General features: G+C 37.5%; 1 protein-coding gene across 4 annotated transcripts in view; it reads left to right on the forward strand.

Annotated features, from left to right (window-relative positions):
* Positions 1-25,794, forward strand: part of NCAM2 (neural cell adhesion molecule 2) — a 284,484-nt gene that overhangs the window by 167,213 nt on the left and 91,477 nt on the right. For all 4 annotated transcript variants that reach the window (XM_048045803.2, XM_048045802.2, XM_013182720.3 and 1 more), the window contains exons 7-8: positions 2,258-2,418; positions 10,107-10,252. In XM_048045803.2, coding sequence (XP_047901760.2) covers positions 2,258-2,418; positions 10,107-10,252 — 307 coding nt within the window. The remainder of the gene's footprint in view (positions 1-2,257; positions 2,419-10,106; positions 10,253-25,794) is intronic.

The following is a 25,794-nucleotide window of genomic DNA, read 5'->3' on the forward strand; positions in this document are numbered from 1 at the left end:
CAAATGCCAGTACAATTGACATGGCTTATATATCCCTCTGCATTGACTGTAAGCAGGATGCTGGTCAGAACTGTAGTTTCAAATTTTTAAATCTCTTAAAACAGTATCTAATGTGGTAGAGCTTAACCATTTGTGTTGTCCCTTTTTGTTTCCAGGTATTGACAAAGTTTAAGATTCCATAAGCTTAGAATGGAGGTATCTGAGCTAATGTGTCAATGCTCCTCAAAAATGCTTTAGTTCACATACTAGGTAGTGAATTTGAGATACCTAGTAAGAAGAAAGGTCATCAAAATTTAATTTTCACTCTATTTAATAAGGAAATGTACTTTGTTAATATTTCATGAACTAAGAGAATCTAAATCTTTCACCACTTAACTGATCTTACATTACTGTATAGCATAACCTTCAGAGAAACAATACACTGAAGCAATTAAATTAGCCAGAACTGAAATATAAAGATCCAAATTTACAAATCCTGAACTGATGATCTTTACTCACGTGAATAGTCTTACTAATAATTACACAGTAATTATTTACATTTGTGGAGGTAATTTACAGTAGTAAATTTTAGCTGGATCTGTTCCCCTTATCTTTACTGACAGGGCTTAGAACTATCTGACAAAACAAATAATCCTCATTCAATGTGCTATTCATGTTTTCTTGTTTGCCCATATCGGCATCAATCTGAATCTTTCCTGTTCAGATAGTCCCGGGTAATCCTCATAATCTCATTTCTGTTCAGAGATGGTCACAGATACAGGTGGTTTTTAAGAGAAAAGGCACTAGGAAACTATGTTTGACCTTGAATATCGACTTTTGTCTCCTACAGAAGTCACTGGAATTTTTTTGAAAACACCTATGTGGAAAATTAGACCTTTTCTGTTCTGCTAAGCATTTTCTGTGATTTACTTTGAAAAGGAGATGAATAAGAATCACCATAATGTATTGAAATGGACTGCTAAGTGGAACAGAGTTACTTACAAAAACGTTACTAAAATGCAAGCTAAATAAATGTCAGGGAATCCTATTAACAGAGATTAATATTTCCAAAGGAGGGGTGGGGGGAAGGCAGTAGTGTTTTGACTTTAGGGAAGGTATTATTTTAGAAAATATGAAATACATATAGCTATTGGCATTCTGTGAGTAGAAAGAAAGCAAACATCATTATTACTCAAATCTTGAAATAAAATTGTTCCAAAACTAGACATATACATTGGTTTCATTTCACAAACAATTTTTCAAGAACTTGGCATTGCCAGCAGGTTTGTCAATGCTTATGAAAATCAGGCAGACTTTATGTAGGTGCTTTTGAGAACAGGCTGTTAATGATTCTACAGAAAAAAAGGTCAAAAGAAGACTAAAGCAAACAAGGCAGAATGAGAAGAAATCCAAAAAAAAAAAAAAAAAGGTAGGATTGCTTCCTTTAAGAAGCAGCTGTTGTGATAACTATGTGTATGCCAAGGTACTCATCAGATGGACTGGTCAGGCCTTGATCAGCCCTCAGAATTATTCACAGGTTTTATTATTTCTCTACCATCTGGTCAGAATTCATTACAATGTCTGGAGATACATCTGCTTACTAATTTGTGGGTAGCTAACAACATCTGAGAGGAAATAACTTGGAAGAGTTCTTTATATGCCAATAGGCTCTATGTGTAAGCAATATAAAATATTTTTTATAGATTGGTACATTGTTACGAGTATGAACTGCAATAGTATATTCCAAAATGTTTCTCACAAACAAGTATGTATTTGTCTAACTGATTTTTTTCTATGCTTCCTTGAGTGCAAGCCATATATTATGATTCTATTCACAAGCATTTTTTTCTACCATTAAGTTGATCATGAAAATTTAAGTATAAAGATATAGTATATTTAATACACATATATTTTAGAACCTGACAATAGAATTGTGAACCTGGGATCTTGAACATCAAAATGTAGACCAGAATGCATTGCTTATGTCTAGAATGTGCACATTCTTATAAAAACAAACAACAAAAAAAAACAACCACCAACTTTGTAATCCAGCAGAACAATTTTCATAGTGCTGAAATTAGCTCCCTTCTGTACATACTGCCAATTTATGCCACATGAGTTAATGCATTTTTGAAGATAGCATAATAGCACTTTCTTGCAACAAAGATTATTTTAACCTGATTGATGCTTCCATAGCACCATAGCACATTGCTTCAAACTTTGGAACCTACTAGTTGTTTTATACATCTTTTTGTTTGTTTGTTTGATTGATTTTTAGGAACGGCAAAGTTATTGAAGAAAATGAAAAATATATGTTGAGAGGAAGCAATACAGAACTAACAATAAGAGATATAAAAAATATTGATGCAGGTCCTTACATATGTAATGCTAAAAACAAAGCAGGAAATGATAGAAGACAGACATTCCTTCAAGTTTTTGGTAAGTACTGCATAGAATATACCCCCCTTCTTTTTTAAATGCAAACAGTAGGGAAGTGAAATTAGAATTCCCAGTTTTCAGTGCAGTATTCCTGCAAGGTGTCTACTGATGCAGCAAACAACTTTCTGTATTATTTTACAGCTTTTTCCTTGCTGTTGGCTACTTTAACCTTTATACCTGAATCTAATTTTGAAAAGGCTATCTTCAGCCTTTGCTATTGCACTATTTAGATAGAATACAATGGAGTGTTAAATTGTTAATTCAATCTGCTTTTGCCTTTAAAAGTTGGCTGCTTGCAAGAAAACCAAGGGTAGAAAAAGGGAAAACTATTGAAAGGGAGGAAAAAAAAAATAAAAATAATTATTTGGACTTCCAGGCAGCGCTTTTTTTTTTTAGAAGAATGCCATGCAGATATGTTCATATCTCATATTTCATATTTGTTTTTATATTTTTGATTTTTTAAGTGCATGATTCAGCCAGAAAAATAAATCTGATCTCAAGAAATGACAGTTTTAGAGGCAAAAAAAGTAATAATATGAAAATGTACTTTTCTTTCTATGCCCTACCACCCAATCTGTTCATGATTCTGTCCTTTACAGAGAATGCTGATGGTTTCTTTGAACTTTTGTGTAGCTATAGCTTATGTGAGCATGCTATGATTCTTATAGCATTTGTGAGAATATAGAAACTCTCCCTCAGAACCATTCTGCAGGATCAAGGCCATAGCTCATTTAGGAGAAGCCTACAAATGAAGTAATATGCCCTGTTTTTGTTTTTTTTTTAAATATAGTATCACTATTAGAGTGCATTGTTAGAGTGCTTCTATATTGTATAAATAATTAACTGTAGCTTTTAGTAGATAGAAGGACCACTTATATTTGAACAGCTAAAGCATGTACTTAGGACCATAGAAAATTAAATTTTACATCCCAGCTAAAACAAATAGTAATTTATACAGAGTGAAACAGTTCCAACAGGAGACGCTAATCTGATGTCTTTTACTAGAAGCTGATGGATTGGGTAACGTTATTTTGATGTGGAGCCTGAGGTTGAAGCCATGGTGTTAAAGTGAACAGATTAGCTGTGCCTGCGTGCTTTACAGTGTCCTATTTGGGAAACTCTTCATAGCTCTTCTAGACTGTACTGTCTCCAGTCCTCCATAAAATCTAGATGGGCTGCCTAGCCACTGGGGTACTTGATGTTTTGTGGTGATTAAGTGTTAAGTTGCTTTTCAAAGGAATGAAAATAAACAAATTTTAAGTTTCACTTTAGCCTAAAGATATATAGCAAAGTGAAGATTTTTGTGGAAAACCATTTTATTCAATTGTATTTCAAAAAAAAAAAAAAGGAATAGACTTGCTAGTTTTGATATGAGTTTGGGGAAGTTTCAGACAAGAATAATTTTGCACGTAATTAAAATAATTTGAAGTATGGCTGAAATTTACTTAGTTTTGCTTATAGCAAGGTTATTTTTTTTAATGCAAGGAACAGTGAAAGGGAGTAATACCAGACTAAGAGCTTTTCCTGTATGTATTCTTCCATCTTCCAACAGCCACTGGTTTGGGGACTCCCCAGAAGGTTGAAGTTAATTAATAAATACCATGAGTTTGTTTAATCCTTTTTGAATCTGTATATCCTTTTTGCTTCCACAACATCCTAAACTCCTAAATTCCTTAAATAATTTCTTCCTTGCATGAAAAAGTATTTCTGATGTTCAGGTCTGATGCAGGTTCATTTCTTTGGCTCATAATTCTCATTTTTAAGTGAAGAATAGTTCAAAATGTGCTTTACATCAAGCATGGTTTTATACGTCACTAGTTCATATCTTTTCTAAGCTGAAAATTTCCGGTTTAATTAATTTTTCCTACTATGGAAACCATTATGAATCTCTGATCCATGCATTTCTGTACCTTTCTATTCATAATCCATTATCTGTGAAATGGCAAGACAGGACTGACATGCAGTATTCACATTGTGGGGGAAGCAGGCTGTTTAGCAGCACAGTCCTGCTTCTGCTTTGATCTCCATGCCTTGTCTTATATTCTCTTTACCTCTCTGGCTCTCCCAAGTATTGAACTGACATTTCCATAGAACTGTCAGTGGTGTCTCCCAAGTCTCTTTCCTGAGTGGTTATAGCTAATTTAGAGTACATCAATGAGTGCGTATATTTAGAATTCTTTTTTCCCATGTGCTTTACTATTGGATATATTCCAAGTAGATTATAATAATCTGTGTACTGTTAGTTTGACTTCAAGGCATTGTATGAGAAAATAAGCCTTTTACCTCATTTGTAATCTCTGAAGCTCAGTGTGATTTTAGTGTAAGATTTCCTTTACAAAGTTCACCTCACTCTGAAATTGTGGAGAAGAGTTGCTCTATTTTCTCCTACAAAGAGCTTTGTTTTTAACTTTGTCTCTTTCACACAGGTTAAACTCCCAGACAATATATATAGCCAACAAGTTGTTATACTTTTCTTCCCCTTAAATGTATTCAAAAAACTGCAGAATGAAAATGGCAAGGCAGATGGCTAATTATTATAGCTAAATAGTACACAAACAGCCAGTTTGTGTTAAAATGACCTATTAAATTACATAATTCTTCTCCACTTCATTAGCTTGTTTGTCTCACCTACCTGTTATCTCTAATGATAATTTACAATTCAAGCTTCTTGAGTCAATGACTATTGTTTGTACTACAACAGGTCTCTGGTAGGGTTGAAACTCATAATATCAGTAATGTAACCATAAAGCAATAATGATAACAGTAATATTACAGAATTCAGCATTTAAATTTCTTAGTACTCTGCACTTCTTGAATGGACATGCCCATCACTGTGCCATCTAACACCTGCATATGTTTATTTCTGTGACTTAGATATTTTTGTTAAAAAATTTTGTTAGTTTGTTTCCAATATTAGCGTTTAAAAAGCTATTTCGTCCTCATATCAAATTCTTATTTTGACAGTTTTTCTGGAGCATTAACATACATATCGAAATCTATATGCTCCCACCCTACTCTCCCTAGTTTTTCATCTTCTTTACTGCTTTTATCTGTTCTGTGTAACACATCTTAGAGGAGTAAAGAAAGCCCTGTTCACAGAAGATTTCTTACTGATCATGATTTGGTAATCTCATTCTGTTATGAGAATAGAGGACCTCCTATGGTTCTTTTTCTCTGTATTGTTACCCATTATTACCAAAGAGATCTCATCTGTATTAATGCCTAGAAATTACCCTAAGATTTTTGGTACTAATTTATTTGGCTTTAGTCCTCTGAACAAGACTGAGAAACCTACATTTGCACAGTAGTAATCACTGTGGCTGTACGAAAATACTGTGTGAGACATTTGTAGAGAGATGTTTTGCTTTTACTACTGTAGTCAGGGTTTCTACCTTACATTAGCTGATCTATGATACCTTTCACCTGGTGTTTGGAATACAGCTACCCTGCTCCCCCACCTGCAGTGCTGCATTCAGCTCTGGGGCCCTCAACTTAAGAAGGACATGGACCTGTTGGAGTGAGCCCAGAGGAGGACCACAAATTTGATCAAAGGTCTGGAGTACCTCTCCTGTGAAGACAGGCTAAGAGAGCTGGGGATGTTCAGCCTGGAGAAGAGAAGGCCCCAGGGAGACTTTGTAGCAGACTTCCAGTACCTAAAGGGGGGCAGGAAAGCTGGAGAGGGACTCTCTGTCAGGGAATATAGGGATAGGAGAAGTTTAGATAGTTCTAAAGTAAAAGAAGGCAGATTAGATTATATACAAGGAAGAAATTCTTTACTCAGAAGGTGTGTAGGCACTGGAACATGTTGCCCAGAGAAGCTGTGGATGCCCCATCCCTGGAAGTGTTCAAGGCCTGGCTAGATGGGGCTTTGGGCAACCTGATGTAGTGGAAGGTGTCCCTTCCCATAGCAGGGGGCTTGGAATTAGATTATCTTTAAGGCTCAACCCAAACCATTCTGTGGTTCTATGATTCTGTGATTCTATGAAATCTTTAAAAATATTTTTAGTAATTTTCCCTACTATTAATTTACATCGTTTTGCATTGTTTGCTTTGTTTTGTTATGCAATTAGCCATGTGTATTGATGTGTATATGTTGTAAACATTTTGAAATATGAAATACCACATTGTTACTGCTATGGGCACCCTGACAAAAATTTCCAAAATAACATAATAATTAGCAGTGGATTTAATAGCAGTCAAGAAAATTCAATCCTTTACAACCTTTTTCACATTTTCTTACTTTCTCAGACAGAACTAAACCTGTATTTCTTCATCATTATTTCTCCAGGGTGATGGCAGTAGTGTTCATTTACCTTATCAGAAAAAAAATGTTCAGGCTAAATGAAGCAAAGTTAGCTTTAATTAAAGATAAATCCATGCTTTATAAGAATAGGGCTTATGTTCTGAGGACAGTTTTTGTCTTCATTTTGCTTATTCTTTGGTTGCTCACTTCCACTCCTTAATTGATTAAATTCTTAAGTAATTAACTTAAATGGTTCTGCCATTCTGTGATGTATAATCAGGTGACATTTCTTCAACAAATTTTCTCTCTTCTGCATGTATGCCATAGAAAGAGACATTTTAATGTCTAGAATTTTCTATTCCTAGAAAGAAAAAAATTCTTCACTCAGAATTGGTTAAAAAAATCGAGAGGAATTCTGTTATGTATTAATTTGAGGTTTTCTAGCGTATAGCTGTTATACCTATATGATCAACGAGGGTAGAATGAGATTATGAAAAATATTTCATTGGCATTTCAGTAGTTTCTGATGATTTTGTAGAAGTCAAGGGAAAAATACTTTAAGAAACACTACATAGTACCCTTTTATAATTATAGTGTATTTTGACCACATACTATTTCTGTTTTCTAGATGTCTTTTTAAATATAATCTTATATAAAAGGAAGGTTTACGCAGCTATGTTCAATATAACTTTTGTTGATAAATGAGAAAAGTGTGTAGTATTATTCCTTTTCTTATCTGTTATCAGGCAGAGGAGAGGATGGAAAATGTAACTGACCTCTCCTGTTTTATCCCTCTTAGCTATATTCCAAATGCCAAAATTAAAAACACTGAGGTTAATTTAGGCCCTCAAAAGGCTTGCATCTTCAAACCAAGCAGGCTAGAGTGAGTCTATAATGAGACTGTGGCGTGGAGATTGCCTAAATGTTTCCATTATTTTCACATTTACAGTGCCTGAAGCACACCTAGCTAATTTTTCTTTCAGTTTAGTAAGTAGTTTAATATATGTTTTGTTTTGTTTTGTTTTGTGATGGTTTTACACAGCTGGGCAGCTGAGCTCCACCACAACCTTTCCCTCAAAGGAAAAGGAAAGGGAGAGAAAATATAATGAAAAGGGTTCAAGGGCTGAGACAAGGACAGGGAGATCGCTCCACCATTATTGTCATGGGTAAAACAAACTCAGCATAGGGAGATTAATAGAATCTATTACCTATTACTAACAAGCTAGAGCAGTGAGAAACTCAAACCATCTCCACCCTGCATTCACCCTGTTTCTCCAGGGCTGTTTCCCACTTCTCACTCTCCCAGCTGCTGTTGTGTAGCGGTTTTTATCCCCTTTCTTAAATCTGCTCTCACAGAGGTGCAAACAACATCACTTATTGGCTCAGCTCTGGGCAGTGGCAGGTCCCTTTGGAGCTGGCTGAAACTGGCCCTTATCTAACATGGGGCAGCTGCTGGACTCTTCTCACAGAGGCCACCCCTTCAGACCCCCACTACCAAAACCCTGCCACATAAACCTAATACAGTTTTCTAAGATACAGTTTCATACATATATGGGAGCTCTTTGTTTAAACCTATTGATACACATAGGAAGGGAATACTGTGTGTCTATGTATGCCGCTATCTGTGCCTGCTCATCAGAGGCATTATGAAGTATACCAACCACAGCTTCATAAAGTGGAAGTCATCAATAAAAGATGTAGTCTAAAACATTTATACATTTTCTGTATCCCTTCATTCCTCCCTCCTAGCTTCTTGCCTGTATAGAACACCTCTACTTCTTAAAATAAAAATTATATTGTCTATAAAGGCAGTGATGCCAGTTCTCTCAGAAGACGAATCTTAAATCCTTTTTTTGAGTGTGAAGTAGCAATACTGTTTTAACATGTATAAAGACTCAGGTTTATCATGCACTAAATCAAGTCAACACTTTATACTAGTGTGTGTGCATTTGTTTTTATGATAGGAATGAAGTTTCAGGAATCAATTTCCTAGATATTTCCTTGCTGGGCTCTCTAGCTTGTTTATAAAATTCAAATTGTATCAGCAGTCTCCAGGGTTGCAGTTTTGCTACCTGATTCAAATGTGGCTGTGCAGGAAGATAACATGGGAGTGAGATTCCTCATATGTAATATTAATCAAGAGATCCAACCAGGCAGTGGTGCAGGCATGTATTAAGCCTCTTGCTAGTAAATCGATGGACGTATTAATATTAACTAGCTGTTTAGAGCAGTTATTTTCCAGAGATATAATCAAAACTTTCTCAAGCTTTTTCTTTGTTCAGCTTCCCAAGTCTGATGAACGTCTTTTGTCAATGCTATGGGTAGAACTCTGTGAATGCACTAAATCGTGTATCTTTTTCAAGAGATCTATTGCAAGCAGCAAATAATAAATCTAGAGTCTCTAATTACTATCATGTTCTTAACCTTTGCAGAGGAGACTGTAAGGTATGCAACAATAACCATGAACATTCAGTTTATGAGGTATTCCCGTTGTCTGAAGCAAATACAGAAGAAATCAAGCAAAGAAAAAATAATAATAATAATTGGAAAGAAACCTGTTTATTGAGAAAGTTGTAGGGAATTGAAGACCAAACTTCTCTGCTTCATGAACAAACTTCCCAAACAGTAAATGTTATTTCTTTATTTGGCAGCATCTCTTTTAATATTTTAAAATTTATCTATAGTGATGAACACAAAATCACAGAATGGTTGAGGTTAGAAGGGATCTCTGGAGGTCATCTGGTCCAACACCCCTGCTCAAACAAAGCCACCTAGAACAGGTTACCCAGGACCATGTCCAAAGGCAGTTCCATTGCCTTAAAAGTAAATCACTTTAATGAGCTCAAGCATGATTCTTTTCTATGTTCAAGCCTTCTTTCATTTCAGACAGGCCATTCAGTTAACAATTTTTAAAGTACATTATTATCAGGTTGGATATTAAGAAAAGGTTCTTCACTGAGAGGGTGGCAGGCAACAGGTTCCCCAGGGAAGTGGTCATGGCACCAAGCCTGATGGAGCTCAAGAAGCATTTAGACAATGCTCTCAGACATAGAGTTTAGTTTTTAGGTAGTCCTATGCGGAACTAGGAGTTGGACTCAGTGATCCTTGTGGATCCCTTCCAACTCAGGATATTTTGATTCTATGATTATAATACAAATACTTCAGTGTTTTTGACTGAAGAAAATAGCAAAGAGGTGGAAACATCCTGGACAGAAATCCCAAGATCCTATATTTTCATTGGTTGTTGTGCAACTTGAAGTCAGGAAAGTTGATTGCTCATATAGATAGTAGTGTTAAGCCTTTAGCTAAGCCTAAGTAAATAAACATAAATGTGCTTGTTTGTTGTTTTTTTTTTTTTTTTTTTTTTCAGAAAGAAAGTCATTAAAAATATTTTGACATGACATTTTTTATGCAGGGTGAATAATGTAATTTGTGTTTTTAACAGTACAGCCTCAAATAATACAACTTAAAAATGAAACCACATTTGAGAATGGGAAAGCCACCCTCATCTGTGAAGCAGAAGGAGAACCTATCCCAGAGATTACTTGGAAAAGGGCCACTGATGGAATAACTTTCTCTGAAGGTGACAAGGTAAATCAGCCTTTAAAGTATCTAAATACATGTTGTCTGGGCATTCTTCTTTTCATAAGTGGAAAATTAATTGAAAGAAACTGGAATTAACTTTAGATGAAATTAGAAGGAACCAATACTTCCCGAGGTAATATAAGAGATGTGGAAATTCAAAATCTTAGATTATAAAAAAAAAAAGAAGGAAAGAAAAAAGCAATTAAAGTGCTGAAAGGCAGTTTACTTCATGAAATAGTCCCTACTAAGGGTTTCAATTTCTTTTTGATTACAGTGGCTGCCCTTAGCCCTTCTTGACTACGTTTGGAATCTGTCCAGTATTTCTGAAAACGCTATGGATCCTATAGATATCTGAAATAAATAAATAAATAAATAAAATTTCCAAACACTTTGGAGAGCTTTCTTTTCCACTTACATTTTTTTTTCTTGCTTTACTCCTTTCTTATATTTTCCCTCACAAAGAGCAAAGTAGTTTATAACTACAAATTGAGCCCATTTTCACATTTGATTTACCATTTTCAAATTTTATTACAAAAGTAAGTTGAGTAGAAAAAGATTACAGTATGATAATGGAGAAAGTCAGTTACTGTGGGAACAAGAGCTGTAATTAGATGGAATGGTAAGCAAAAGGGAAGGGTGTAATGTTATTCTTAACCATGTAGATTAGTTTCTACAAAGCTTTTTAAAGCATAATTTTCTTTTAATGTTTAAACAAGTATTCTTAATTTCTTTACAAAAAATATAGAATTTATCTGCACTAGTTAAAGTCTAAGCCTCTCTGGTTTGCTAATTCAGAAATTAGACTACATAATCTATACAGACAGTCCACTTGCAGATGTTTGCATATTAATAGCTGTTGCTTAAAAATAATTGTCAAACCTACGCAGTGATCAAGCAAATCAGGGAATTAGATACAGAGTAAGTCACTCAGTTTATAGGGTATTATTGTATATTATGGGAATATACATTTCCATTATTTGTGTTCTAAAGGACAATGTCTTGTCTGGTCTAGTCTCGTACTCAACCCTTCCTGGCACTGAGGCAGTTTTTGTGAGGTTTTGCCTATCATTTTTCCTGCTCTATGATTTCCATTTCAGAGAAACATAACACTATTTATTTATATCATATTTTTAATTAGTTTTGCACTAAAATAAAACAGTCGCTCTCCTCCTTAAATATTTAAAGTCAAAGGTGATCTTTCTAATACACAAAGACTACACCTGGTTCAAAGGTTACAAACATAGCTTTTTGATTACATTTGGAATGTTCCTAAAAATAATTAGTTATATCAGAAAACGAAAATGAAAGCAAATTGCAGAAATAAGCCAAACACATTGATTCAGTTGAAATTTGAAATTTATCCAGTGCTCATATAGTATGGTATTACATTCTTAATTCAAACTGCAAGTGTTTAAACTCTCTAGACCTGTCAGTGTTACCTGTGTACCATTTTTTTTGAACCGTGGTTCAACTGTATAGTACTGAAAACCAAACTAAAACCTATATTGAGTTGCTACTAGTGTGTTGACATGCTGTATGCAAAAGAACAAGAATGAATACAGTTACGTGGTTTCACTTTGTTCTTGCCAATGAAGGAACTTTTGGTATATTGCTCATGGGCAAGTTTTTGCTGAATGCTGAATAACTGTTCTGAAATACTGTACGTCTTGAGCTATAAAATATGCTGCTACATTGACCATGTGGTCCTCCAACACTCTAAAGGGGCAAAGCCTTGACTTGAGCTTTCCTACCAAGTTTTTTGAATAGGTTAACAGGGAAACAAACTGACAGTGAATAAATTATTGAATAATTGTTGAATAATACAGAAGTGTTCTGCACTAGAAAAAAAAGGAAAAAGTGAGTTGAAGAAAATGGGAGTGTTCATAACATAGCCTTAAACTGAATTTATTTATAATGTATGTGATAACTTGAAATAATCAAAGAATAATAGACTATCCTGAGTTGTAAGGGACCCACAAGGATCATTGAGTCCAACTCAATGAAGGAAGGGGAAGCTCATGGAGCAGATTATCTTGAGGGTCATCACGCGGCACTTGCAGGGCAAGCAGGCGATCAGGCCCAGTCAGCATGGGTTTATGAAAGGCAGGTCCTGCTTGACGAACCTGATCTCCTTCTATGACCAAGTGACGCGCTTGGTGGATGAGGGAAAGGCTGTGGACGTGGTCTACCTTGACCTAAGTAAGGCTTTTGACACCGTTCCCCACAACATTCTCCTCAAGAAACTGGCTGCTCGTGGCTTGGACTGGCGTACGCTTCGCTGGGTTAGAAACTGGCTGGATGGCCGGGCCCAGAGAGTTGTGGTGAATGGAGTCAAATCTGGTTGGAGGCCGGTCACTAGTGGAGTCCCCCAGGGCTCGGTACTGGGGCCGGTCCTCTTTAATATCTTTATCGATGATCTGGATGAGGGCGTCCAGTGCACCCTCAGTAAGTTTGCAGATGACACCAAGCTAAGTGCGTGTGTCGATCTGCTCGAGGGCAGGAAGGCTCTGCAGGAGGATCTGGATAGGCTGGAGCGATGGGCTGAGGTCAACTGCATGAAGTTCAACAAGGCCAAGTGCCGGGTCCTGCACCTGGGCTGCAACAACCCCAAGCAGAGCTACAGGCTGGGAGATGAGTGGCTGGAAAGCTGCCTGGCCGAGAAGGACCTGGGAGTATTGGTGGATAGTCGGCTGAATATGAGCCAGCAGTGTGCTCAGGTGGCCAAGAAGGCCAACGGCATCCTGGCCTGTATAAGAAGCAGTGTGGCCAGCAGGTCGAGGGAAGTGATTGTGCCCCTGTACTCGGCTCTGGTGAGGCCGCACCTCGAGTACTGTGTTCAGTTTTGGGCCCCTCGCTACAGGAAGGACATGGACGTGCTCGAGCGAGTCCAGAGAAGGGCGACCAAGCTGGTGAGGGGTCTGGAGAACAAGTCTTACGAGGAGCGGCTGAGGGAGCTGGGCTTGTTCAGCCTGGAGAAGAGGAGGCTTAGGGGCGACCTCATCGCTCTCTACAGTTACCTGAAAGGAGGCTGTAGAGAGGTGGGGGTTGGTCTATTCTCCCACGTGCCTAGTGACAGGACGAGGGGGAATGGGCTAAAGTTGCGACAGGGGAGTTTTAGGTTGGATGTTAGGAAGTACTTCTTTACCGAAAGGGTTATTAAGCATTGGAACGGGCTGCCCAGGGAGGTGGTGGAGTCACCATCCCTGGAGGTCTTTAAAAGACGTTTAGATGTAGAGCTTAGGGATATGGTTTAGTGGAGTACTTAGTGTTAGGTCGGAGGTTGGACTCGATGATCTTGAGGTCTCTTCCAACCTAGAGAAATCTGTGAATCTGTGAATCTGTGAAACTCCTGGCTCCACACGGGACTACCCAAAAATCAGAAACCATGTGTCTGAGAGCGTTGTCCAAACGCGTCTTGAACTCTGGCAGGCTCGGTGCCATGACCACTGCCCTGGGGAGCCTGTCCCAGTGCCCGACCACCCTCTGGGTGCAGAACCTTTCCCTAACCCCCAGCCTGACCCTCCCCTGTCCCAGCTCCATGCCGTTCCCTCAGGTCCTGTTGCTGTCCCCAGACAGCAGAGCTCAGCGCCTGCCTCTCCGCTCCCCTCGTGAGGGAGTTGCAGGCCACCATGAGGCCTCCTCTTAGTCTGCCCTGCTCTGGGCTGAACGAACCGAGGGACCTCAGCCACTCCTCAGACGTCTCTAGACCCTTCACCTTCTTCATAGCCTTCCTTTGGATGCTCTCTAATAGTTTTATGTCCTTCTTATATTGTGGTGCCGAAAACTGCACATAGTGCTCAAAGGGAAGACACAGCAGCGCAAGGAAGAATGGGACAATGTCCAATCACCAGAGATACTTGCCCAAGTATAAAAATTATTCTCTACATTCAGTGAATTAATCTTTTGAACTTCTTTTAGTATTTTTTTTAAGTGATATAGACTGTACCTTACAAACATTTTTCTTGAATTAATAATTTCTTTAGGGAATGATACTGTTTTTTTCTGTAGAAGATGAAAGAACTGCTCTAACCATAATTGTAACATAGTGATGATTTAAAGAAAAAAAAAGTGTTTTTATTATTTTTAATTATAGTTTTATTAGATTTACTATTTAGCTTTTCAGTCTTGTTCTTGTTTTGCTAAAATGCAAGTATACCTTGTATGGATAGTTGCAGGATGTGCTGTTTGAAATGTTTGACAGCTCCATAAACTTGAAATGTTGCATAAAGAATTTCTAGTGGAGGAAAAAAAAAATGGTATTTTTTTCTTAATAAAACAACAAAACCAGAATTAATTTGATCAAAGAAGATATGGGCAGCTTATTATGGAACACCCAAATTATATAATGACTCCTCCTTTCCTTTCTCTCTGTCCAAAACAAGATGGAATGAATATAATACTGCAAAATTTGAGTGATCAATTGGTTAGTGGGATTTTCTGTGCTACTTTAACTGAGATTAAATATCAGTGTGTGTTATCTATGTCTTTGTGATTGATGAGCAATTACTTTTTCCTGTATGAAAGAGTTTTATTATAGTGCTGGCTAATGTGACTGTCTTCTCTTGTAGTTATATTAAGTCAACATTTATTACCAAAATTCCAAGTTTTTCCCAATTAGAAAAAATGTTATAGTTTCCTTTGAGGTTATCAGAGTCTGTGGGATTGCACAGATGCAGGCCGCTGTATCTCTTGCTAAAGATATTTTTTGTAATCTGCGAATCATAATTCAGAGTTTTGCTTTGTAATAGTCCGGACATGAAATTTAATAAGATTGTAGCAGGTTGTTCTGGAGTTTGCCGTCCTAAATCTATACTGTAATCACTCAGACTGGTCACTGCAATCTTTCTGATAATAGCTGAATGTCATGATCTGTAGTGAGTAAGGATGCTTGCAGGCCTGTTTGATTTTTTTCTTCCCTTACTGCTAATGGTGGACCCTTTACAGGTTTACAGTCACTTGTCACAACTATGCAAAAGACATTTAAGTCCTTTATATAGATTCTTGTTATTCACTTTGCAGTCCTTGACACTCCTGTGTTGTCTAGTTACATCCTTATATGCGTTTATGTAGGTGTCAGATATAATATATGAAAGAATGTGGGATGGCCAATAAATGTTGTGGACTCATATTGTTGTTTCACAGTAAATCCCAGAACACTGTAGAGTTTCAAAGAGCTTGGAGAGACCAATGAGTGTCGCAGTAACTAAAAGGATAACTAAAGTCTGTATGACTTGTTCTAAAGCAAAATAGTAGGAAAGCTGAAGTAGATTCAATAAATATTTTTTTCAGTAATGCAATTACTGATAGTTGCCATGAGTTCGCTGCAAATAGATCTTGTCAAACTGACTCAGTATACATTTAAAATCCCAGTTATTTTATACCAAAGTTAACTGAGTCAACAAGCTAATCATTTTTGAGGCATTAGAGTTGGTGACAAATGGATAACCAGCAGGCTTGGAAGTCCAGCTATAAAAAGGGGTGCTCATACCTCTCTGAACTGTTATAATGCATAAAGGATGACTTGTTCTTACCTGATGCTTGCCATCTTAAGCCCCTTTAGACCACATCCTTCTTGACAAATGGAAAAAAAAAATCAGCAAGCAAGCAAATTTGATAGATACACTATTAAATAGTATATCTGTATGAAAGAAAGAAATAGATCATTGGAATGCCAGTTTATACGAGTGTGGGATTTTGAGTACAGATCATGTTCACTAACAGATTTAGGCATTTACAGCTTGGGCGTTCCTGTGCCTAGTCATTACACAGTCTGAAAGAGGAATTTAAAAATCCAGAATCCTACCTCTTGTTTACATGGTGAGGGGAGAATCATTTGTCTTACAGAGGTCCTGCAGAAGACAAGTACACTGTACAGAGATAACTGCTAAGGACAGTAAATGAAGTGTGTATGACCCCATTCCTGCTACAGCTTAGATGGCAGCATCAGGCTGCAGAGAGACATCTGGTGTATCAAGTATCCACATTGTCCTTTTGAGGATAGCTGCCCAAGAAATACCCTTTCAAGAAAATGAGTTAGGTGGGGAGCACATTTTAAATAATAGCCTTGTTTAAAGAGCAACCACTGATGAAGGAAGAGATCTGAATGTGAGATTATTTCTAGCCTTCACGAATTCAAAATAATGTTTTATTTTAAATGATAGATCTTATAACCAGAACATCAAAATGTAGGCTTTTTTGAGTTTTGAAATGGTAATGTCCAAAAGAATAGAAAATATGCACTAAAGTCATAGATGGAAGAAATAACCCTACTGCGCTTAAGGAAGATAATGAGTAGGAGGTTTATAATAATCTCTTTGTAAAATACAAATTTGATAAAGGATTTTCAGTATACCAGATCCGTGTATTTGAAAGCTGAAGCCAAATGATTTCAAACCAGACTCAAAGAACCCTTTTCCTCTCTTTTTTCAGTTAGCCTATGGAACAATCTACCACATGGTGTAGTCTCTCTTTCTCTGAGAATTTGAAATAAAGGTGTCTTTCTCCTTCCTCTGACCACTGTTGAAAGTTTAAATGGTGAAGTTTTCCAGGCAGTCACATTAGACGACTTCTATAATCCCCTTAAAGCTTTATAACTCATAACTACATGAGAGTGGGTAAGCCTGAGTAAATGAATGATTATGTGTGACAGAAAGCATTTGGCTCACCCTTAAAGAATTGAAAATTGAAATGGAGATTTACTCCAAGACTAGAGCTTCATCTGCTGTTGGAGTGGCAAGCCAAAACTCTGCTTGGTGTATGTACTTGGTCTTCTGCACTTCTAGTGCCCAGCTCCCCAGCATTGCATGTTCCGTCACTGACATGCCCGCCTGGCCATTGCCCTTTTCAGCTGTGATTTAAAATGGTGTGATCCTACAGACCTCTGTGCATCCAGCAGGCCTGGACCTTTTCCCAGTAAAAAGAGGAGACAGGAGAAGATTTGCAGTTTGTAGAACAGAAGGAAGGATAGTGAATGGATTTGATTTGCTGTAATCACTTATAAAATGGGTTTTAGATATATACACACTCTTCTGCACGCGTCCCTGCAGGACAGCACATCCTGATTCTCTAATACAAAAATGTCATTGATTCCTGTGCATCCAGCAGAAGCATGAGGGCAAAGTTTCATGGTGTAATTTCCTAGTGTAGTTCTAGCAGAATTATGAAAGCTGACCAATGTTTTTAATTACCATTTCAAGCTCTGTTTTGGAATACAAATAGCAATAGCAGATGGGGCTTGATATGAGACAGTAGCTCCACTGCATGCAGCATGTGTCCAAAGAAACAATCTTTACCCTGAAGAATTTACAATCTAAACATGTAAAATGAATGAAAGAAGAAAAAAATCAGTGCACATAGATCACAGTCGAGTATCTGATACTCAATTTTGATAATGTTTCATATATGGGGCAACTAGTTTAGAAAAAAAAAAGGAAATAAATGCTACTTTATTTTACATATATTGATACAGATTCACCAAATGTCTTTAAAATACCTTGCACTATTCTACTTGTATCCACAAGTAAAAAGATCTCAGATTTTAAATTTCATAATGAAAACTATAGAGATAGTTTGAGTTCTGCTTCCTTCCAAATACCCTCCTGAGTGTCCCTGTGTAATCTCCTATGACATTGTTTCTAAATATTGCAGAGCCCAGACCAGCAATTAAATTCTTTTCCAAGTTTGAATTCACTTTATATTGCCATAAACAACAACTAGTTTGAGTTTGTAGTTTTTCATAGTTGTCACGATCAGACAATAGAAAAAGGATTTGGGGTTTGTTTTGTCTTTCCTCTTTGAAAGGTCAGCTCTGATTTTTTCCCAAGCCCGTTAACTTTGCTTCAACTGTCACAAATATTAACAAAAAGAATTGGATTTTTTTGACTCCCTGTATATGCTATTGTCACCTCATAAAAGAATCAATGTTATAGAAGCAATATTATAGTAAATGTCAGTGAATTATCCTGTCTTTATTTTGAGATAGTAATGAGAGCTCTTATATTCTTACATCAAGGATGACCTCTGTATTTGAGTGATAACTCACCTAGAAAGAGGAAACATAAATGTATTGAGGGTATTTTAATTGATTGCAGGAGATTTCTTTCTTTTTACAAGCTATACAAATCCTAGTCTTTGTATGTTCATCTCTGGAACATCTCTTTTGAATAGTTGGAAAAATGTAAGGGGCAAATTCTCTTGCCTTACTGAAGAAAATTGTTATAACCTGTTTTATGTATGTGTTGTGTGAACAGCTTCTACTTACAATGCCGTAGACTATTTTTGCTATTGTAAGATCTGTTCAGGCCTGCAGGCCAGAACAATTTATGTAGGCTGCTGCAATTGGCTCGTACAATGCAGTTGACTGTGCAGTCAAGACACAGCAAGCAGTTCAGCCAGGCATCATTGTCTGGGTAGACAGCTGGGCACTGGTTGGGTAGCTGAGATGCAGCAACAGCTGATGGCCACCACTCCAGTCATTCTGCTTACAGGGGAATAAGCAGAGTAACTTGAATCTATTTTTTTGTTGTTGTTCTTGTTCTTGTTTTTCAAATGAAGCCTAATGGATATCACATGCTAAGTATATGAAACGGAAGAATAGAATATTGTGACTGGAAGGAGAAAGTAAATAAATGGAGTTATGAGTGAGTAGAAAGCATGGGGTTGGCCTTAAATGTTAGGTAATTAGTACTGTTGGAGCTATAAAGATTTATATCCTCTGGCATATACAAACCATGGGGCACATCTGAGCACTGAATACTGTATTCTCACCAGTCATCAAGTACACAGAAATCTTCATATGTGTTGGGTTTTCTTCGCCTTTTCTATGGCGTTTTTTATGGCATAGTTCAGATACAGTATCATAGTGTTGGGATAAATTCTTCAGGAGCTAAAAACAGAGTTTACAATTTTGGGAGATGACAGTATTTTAGTAGGACGATTGATTTTGGAGGAGTAAGATAGTGTGCAGTTAGAGGGCTGAGGAAATAAAAAGCAGTTTTCCTGGGTGAGTTGATGAAGCATTATATAAGGAAAGTTGCACACCAGTGTGGGTATTTCAAAATCATTAAGTAGTCCAACCAATCATCTGAGTTCTGCTCCCTCTTTCTGGTAACAATATCTGCAGTGATATTTAAATGAAGCCAAAACTGAAGTCAGATACAATTTTAATGTACCATAGCATCTTCCCTAATGCAGGTTTGAACAGTGGTTACATTGACAACTCCACAGTAAATCTCAGCCACATGACCTGAGGTCCCTTAAATTCATTTCTCTTTTAGGAGACAAATTAAATGTTCTTTTACCCAGAGTAGACCCAAATTGCTTTAAATACACACATCCATATATGTATTCAAGCTGTATGGATGGCTGTATTGGTATTACACTGTCCCAGAATTATCTCATTTCTGCAAATTTTTCTTTTCAGTGAAGCTTTGAAGTCATTTTGCATAGGGGAGAGAAATAAGGAGGCAAAGTTGTTGCTCTTTGCTTTTTTTAAAGATGGCAAAAAGCCAAGAAAATGTAAATTTTAATAGCTTTCCTACTGTAAAAGCTTACACAAACTAGGGGAAAAGGAACATCACTAATTTAATCAATTGTCTTAAATTACATCTAAACTTATATAAGTACAGAGTTTTTTAATCCATAAATGGATAATCATTTTTCTAACTAATTTATATTTCAAACTTAAAAACTGTCTCCCATTTTCAATCCATATTCTTATATACTAACTATGCAGCAAGTAGATATTTTTGGGTACTTTCTGTGGGTTGTGATGTTGCATTTACAGGCTGAAATAAAGCCATATAGCCATATAAGCTTCAAAATAGCTTTTCTTTGCCTGCCAATATTAGTTTTCTCCATTTAGCCATCAGTGATGATATTCTCTGTTACACTAATGAAGACTGAAGTTATTGGGGAACTTTTTATGGACCAGCATTTCCTATAGCAAATGCTAAAATATTAAATATTTTTTTTTGCTCATGAGATATCCTCAACAAACTTATTTTTTGACATTTTTATTGGAAACTGTGTTTCTTGGATAGTAGAGTAGTAGAGAAAGAAAAAACTCTTGCCTATACTAACAGACCTCCAAGAGGCCATTTGCTGCCAACAGCCTCCTCTGAAGCTGGCTGTGGTGGCTTGACTTTGGCCAGCACCAAGCCACCTACCTGGCTGCTCCTCTCACTACTCACCGACAAAACAGACAACGTGGGAAGAATTCATTTAATTTATTGTCAATTAAGAATAGACTGAGATGGTGAAAAACAAAGACAAAACTAAAACAGCTTCCATCCACTCTCCTTTCCAGGCACATCTTTCTTGACCGACTCCTCTGCCTCCTCCACACATCCCCCTGACCCTTGCAGGGGAATGAGAAATGGGGTCTATAGTCTGTCTTTGTCTTGGTCTTTGATGCACCGTCCTCACATTTTTCCCCTGCTCCTGGGTGTGGGTTCTCCCCACTGGCAACAGACCTTCATAAAATGCTCCAGTAGGGGTTATATACAGGTTGTGGTCCTTCAGGAACAGACTGTCCCAGCATGGATCCCAGATGGGCTGCAGGTCCGGCCAGGGGCATGCCCCATTGTGGGCTCTCCTTAAGGGGCAGCTTCCTTCAGTCCTCTATGGACTCCTGTGTGGAGATCTGCTCCAGCATGGTCCCTCCACAGGCTGCAGGGGCATCTCTGCTTGGGCACCTGGGGCACCTCCTGCCCTCCTCCTCCTTTCCCCTTGTCTGTGCAGGGCCGCTCCTCGCACTGCTCCCCTCACCACCCCCTGCCGTGCAGTGTTTGCCCTCCCTTCCCCAGGCTGCCCCTGAGGTGCTGCCATCTTGGCTGCGGGTCCCGGCCAGGCCCGGCATGGGGCTGGGACTGGGACCGTCTGGGGCTGGCACGGGGCAGCCCTGGCATCACCTCATGCAGAAGCCTGGTTGCCAAAACCTTGCTGCATAAACCCAATACACCAGTGCACCACCCTCCAAGGTCCCTTGCTTTGGTGAAGGACTTCTTCAACAATTTCACATACTCTTTCTCACCTTCCTCACCCAGAAACTCATTACCATCATCAACACGGTCTCTTCAGGTTGTGTGTTGTTACCGATCTGTTTGTTTAAGCAATGTACTATGCATGGCTCCTGATAATTTAATTCAGTAATATATACTTCTTGAATTTCCTGACTTGTTCAGTTCAGTAGGAAATGCTATAAGCCAAGTTAAAATAAGCTGTAGATTGGTGCTAGGGTTTGGTTTCTCAGGGTGATACTTCCCTAGCAGAATGACATATAGATTTTTTGTACTGCCATGTTGCAATGTCTGCTGTCCAACTTGTTTAAAACTCTAGTAGCAGCAAGTTTTTCTCTAATAGGTTCCACCCAATTTGACTGATTTTTACAGAATAATATTTTATTTGTATCTGTATATATAAATAGACATGGAAATATAGATAGAGAAACTCTGTTGAATGATAATAGATAACTTGACAACAAATGTTCCCATGCCCTTCCAGATCTGTCCGGGTTAGCTAGTTTTCTCAATTTTTCTTTCAACTTCAATAATTTCCTGTTGTTTCTTGAGTTGCAAAAAGCCCTACAGACTTCTCTGGGTTTGTGAGCAAAGATTTTTTCATCTTTGAGGTCTGACATTTGGATCTGTGTCCTGCTGCAGATAATTCCCCATCCCCTCATCCACTTGAGTTATGCATTTCTTGCTTTCTGTGCCTTTCCTTCCCCTAAGGAAGCCTTGTTGCTTGTATCTCCCTGCAGGGGTCCACCTCATCCCAATTTCCAGACAGACTTCCTATCTGCTGTCTAGCCATAGTCATTTTAATAAAATATACATCACCTTTACAGAAAAACAGAAAAGGATCCCTAGCTGCATACAGCTTCTGAACAAACCTGTAAGAGTAGCTCAAATTTTGATGCTTTTGTTTCGAAGAAAGCAGATGCAGTGCTACTCTGTATGGGCTGTTCCATGCCTTACATAACTGCTTATCTTCACCATACCAGTTATTCCTACAACCAAAGCTAAACTGAGTAATGGTTTGAATCTAAGTCATATGAAAATGAAATACATGTTTTTACAGGAGTAGCTGTAATTTTGAAGATGAATTCATATTCTTACAGAAGAGCTTTGTGAGCCAAAAGGGGTATACAGCCTTCCAAGAATCCGTTATTAGTCCAAGTATGTATTATCAATTTAAGTAAAATAAAGCAAAACATTATTCTTAGTCCAGTTACACTACCAGTACTTTTCTCCAAGATACAGAAGTACTACAGAAAAAGATAATTACCCTTACAGTTGAAGTTGTTATTCAAAGGCTTTCTAGTTTTCTTCTCATCGTTATAATCACCCTTCCTGTGCTCCCCTGAGACCTGTGGTTGAGTGCTAATTTTCCTCAATAAAAAATGGAGAGAAGGGTTTACAATTCATCAGCTTCCTAAATTGTTCTCCAGTGAAAAGTACAAATGGCTTAACCTGACACCTTTAAATGAAACCTAACACTGTGATTCTTTTCCTGCCTTGGGTCAAGTTGAATTTATTTTTGCCTATTCTATACTGCAGGCAGCTTAAAAGTGGTGGTGTTGTTGGTTTTGTTTGGTTGGTTGGTTGGTTAATTTTTTTTTTCTCATTGGTTTCTGGCTACAGTTTGATTATTTTCATTGGTTAGTTATTTAAAGTTACAAAGACACCTCCTCCACTCCCAATTAGGATAAAGAGGTAATGTGTATTAGACATTTGCCATACAAGGTGCACAGAGCTAAGCAGAAATGAATTCAGGTAGTCACATGATGACAAGGTAACTTGCTGTTTTAAGACTTGTAATCTTAAAGCAAACTGAACTCACCTCATACCAAGTCAACCCCTGGCAAGTCCTGAGACCATGCACTGCTGGATCCATACAGAGCCTTTACTAGTAATAGTGAAATCATATTTACTGGGCTACAATTCCCACCTGGAGGTAAGCTGGGATCCTAGTACTTGATGTTTCCATGTTCTTTTCACAGTTTTTTTTACCTGACCAGGGGAGCTCTGTATGGGCAATTCAGCATAGTATGGTCGTATAGTTTAATCATACTAATTATTTCTACAGCTGAAGTAATATTCACTTAAGATTTGAATAGATCTAAACAGAAACAGGACGAGGTTGAAGTTCCTAGTCTGAATAACCATACTTGTTGCTACATAAATCGTATATATTTAATAGGGATATCTTTTGTTCAAGTGCACAGAGGTTAAGTAATCACTGGAGAATAAATTCTGGCAAATCACAGTTAGTATTTTGAGTCTGTGCAGTGCTAGCTAGATACCAATGGTAGACCAGTTTGTTTTGAAGCTGCAAACATTTCTCAATCATTTTAAAGGTTTACAAAGCTGGGATATAATCACCTATGTGTCATTCTTGTTTATCCAAGGAGTCAAATTGCAGTAAGGTTTCATTGTCTAAAATAAGAGAAAGTTGTATAGTAAAAAGCGGGAGGGGGAGGGTTGCTTGTTTTTGTTTTCCTTTTTTTTTTGGTATTGAATAAGACTATTGTGCTTGCTGGTCTTATTCCTGAGAATCTTGTTGGTCTGAATCCGAGTCATCTGTTAATGGCATCAGAGTTGAGATAGATTCAGATCAGTGAAATTCTCAGGAATAACACCACTAAGTCTTTTTAATCAGTAAATCAGAATTTGTAATTACAAAGTATGTATGTAATTATGACAGATGTAATGTTTCTGTTATCCTTCTAAACACTTGTTTGTGGTTGCTATTGTTATTTTTATGGCCAACACTAATGCATGTTTTCCTCTACAAGGTTTTATCATATGATGCTAAATTTTTTGACATTAATAATCATCAACAGTTTCTTTATTGTGATTTGCATTTTCAGTGGAAGTAATCTTGAATGGCTGATAATTTTTGGTCTATTCTCCCACGTGCCTGGTGACAGGACGAGGGGGAATGGGCGAAAGTTGCGACGGGAGTTTTAGGTTGGATGTTAGGAAGTACTTCTTTACTGAAAGGGTTATTAAGCATTGGAACGGGCTGCCCAGGGAGGTGGTGGAGTCACCATCCCTGGAGGTCTTTAAAAGACGTTTAGATGTAGAGCTTAGCGATATGGTTTAGTGGAGTACTTAGTGTTAGGTCAGAGGTTGGACTCGATGATCTTGAGGTCTCTTCCAACCTAGAAATCTGTGATAACTGTGATACTGTGATAATCATATTTCCTCTGTTATTTTTCTTTCATACACTTCTGTGAGTAAAAGCCAACCAAGAAAAGAACTTCAGTTTTCTGTCTCATGTCTTAGTATGTGGTTTTGGTATATCAGATATCCTGTGTCATCTCATTACTTAACAACGTAAGTTTGAAAGAAATGCCATCATGAGTCAAATATCAATACATAATTTCTAAAAGTTATATGAAGCTTGCAAGAATATTTTTTTTTCTGAGATTATACATGCTGTTAACAACCTGCAAAGAACCTGCTACAATTTTCAGTATGATTTCTGTGAGTAGCTGCTATGTCTGCAGATGAACAGAAAATCCAAACAACAGTATTTTTTCTTCAAGATTATTTTTGTGACTTTCCTGGTGTTACACTATAGATCTACAAACAATGGGTTCTTCATTAATTTCATCCTTGTGGAAAGACAAATTTCTAACCAATTCAGGAATATGCAGCATGCTGAAATATATATTAAATGAGCTGCAGCTCTAAAAGAATCACATGGTCTCCTATAAAAATCAATGAAGTCCAAGACAACACTGTAACATTATTCTGATTCATGGGACCTTAAGGCACGTAGCAATACTCTGGAATTTTCTGCTGTCTCCAACAGGTGCATGGATAGAATACATTTACCTGAAGAGAATGGGAAATATTGTGAATATACCATCCATAATCCAGAAGGGAGCTTCCATCAGCTTCTACACGATGATGGCTGTTGTGACCAACAGCCCTTTCTCATCATCAAAGGTAGATTTTCAGACTAGGAATTGCTGGTCACATATTTAATAGACTTCTGGAATTTTATCATCATTTAGTATCAGCATGTTAGGTTGTGAAAGGTCTTATCTTTCATGCTGCTTCAAGGAACAGTTTCACATGCAGTTATGATCTGCTTAAATCTCACATAAAAGAAACATCAGACTGAAGTACTTGTTTTGAAGTTTTCTTGTGTGGATATCAACACAACCTGAAATCAGAAAGCTTCCTAAAAAAATTGTGATTCTTGAAATTCCAAAGATGATTCTGATAATCAGTATTTGTTTACATTCCATGATGCATACTCAGAGCATGACTAAGACAACAATGAGTTCTTGCTTTGGCAATTTTTGACTATTTGCTCTGAAGAAGGAAGAACTAGGCATGAAGTTAAAACTGATTCCTTTTTCTTTTTCCACTTCTTTTTCCCCTGTGTGTGGATCTTCTACCATGTACATCTGCAGCAGCTCCTTTGAATCTGAACTGGAAAAAATCCTGCGGTTTTTACTGAAGTTATTTACTCTCGGAATGACTGTTCTTGAGTACGTTGCACCATGTTTTACAAAATAAGCAACGGTCTGA

The sequence above is a fragment of the Anser cygnoides genome, chromosome 1, assembly GCF_040182565.1.
Source record: "Anser cygnoides isolate HZ-2024a breed goose chromosome 1, Taihu_goose_T2T_genome, whole genome shotgun sequence".
Classification (NCBI taxonomy): Eukaryota; Metazoa; Chordata; class Aves; order Anseriformes; family Anatidae; genus Anser; species Anser cygnoides.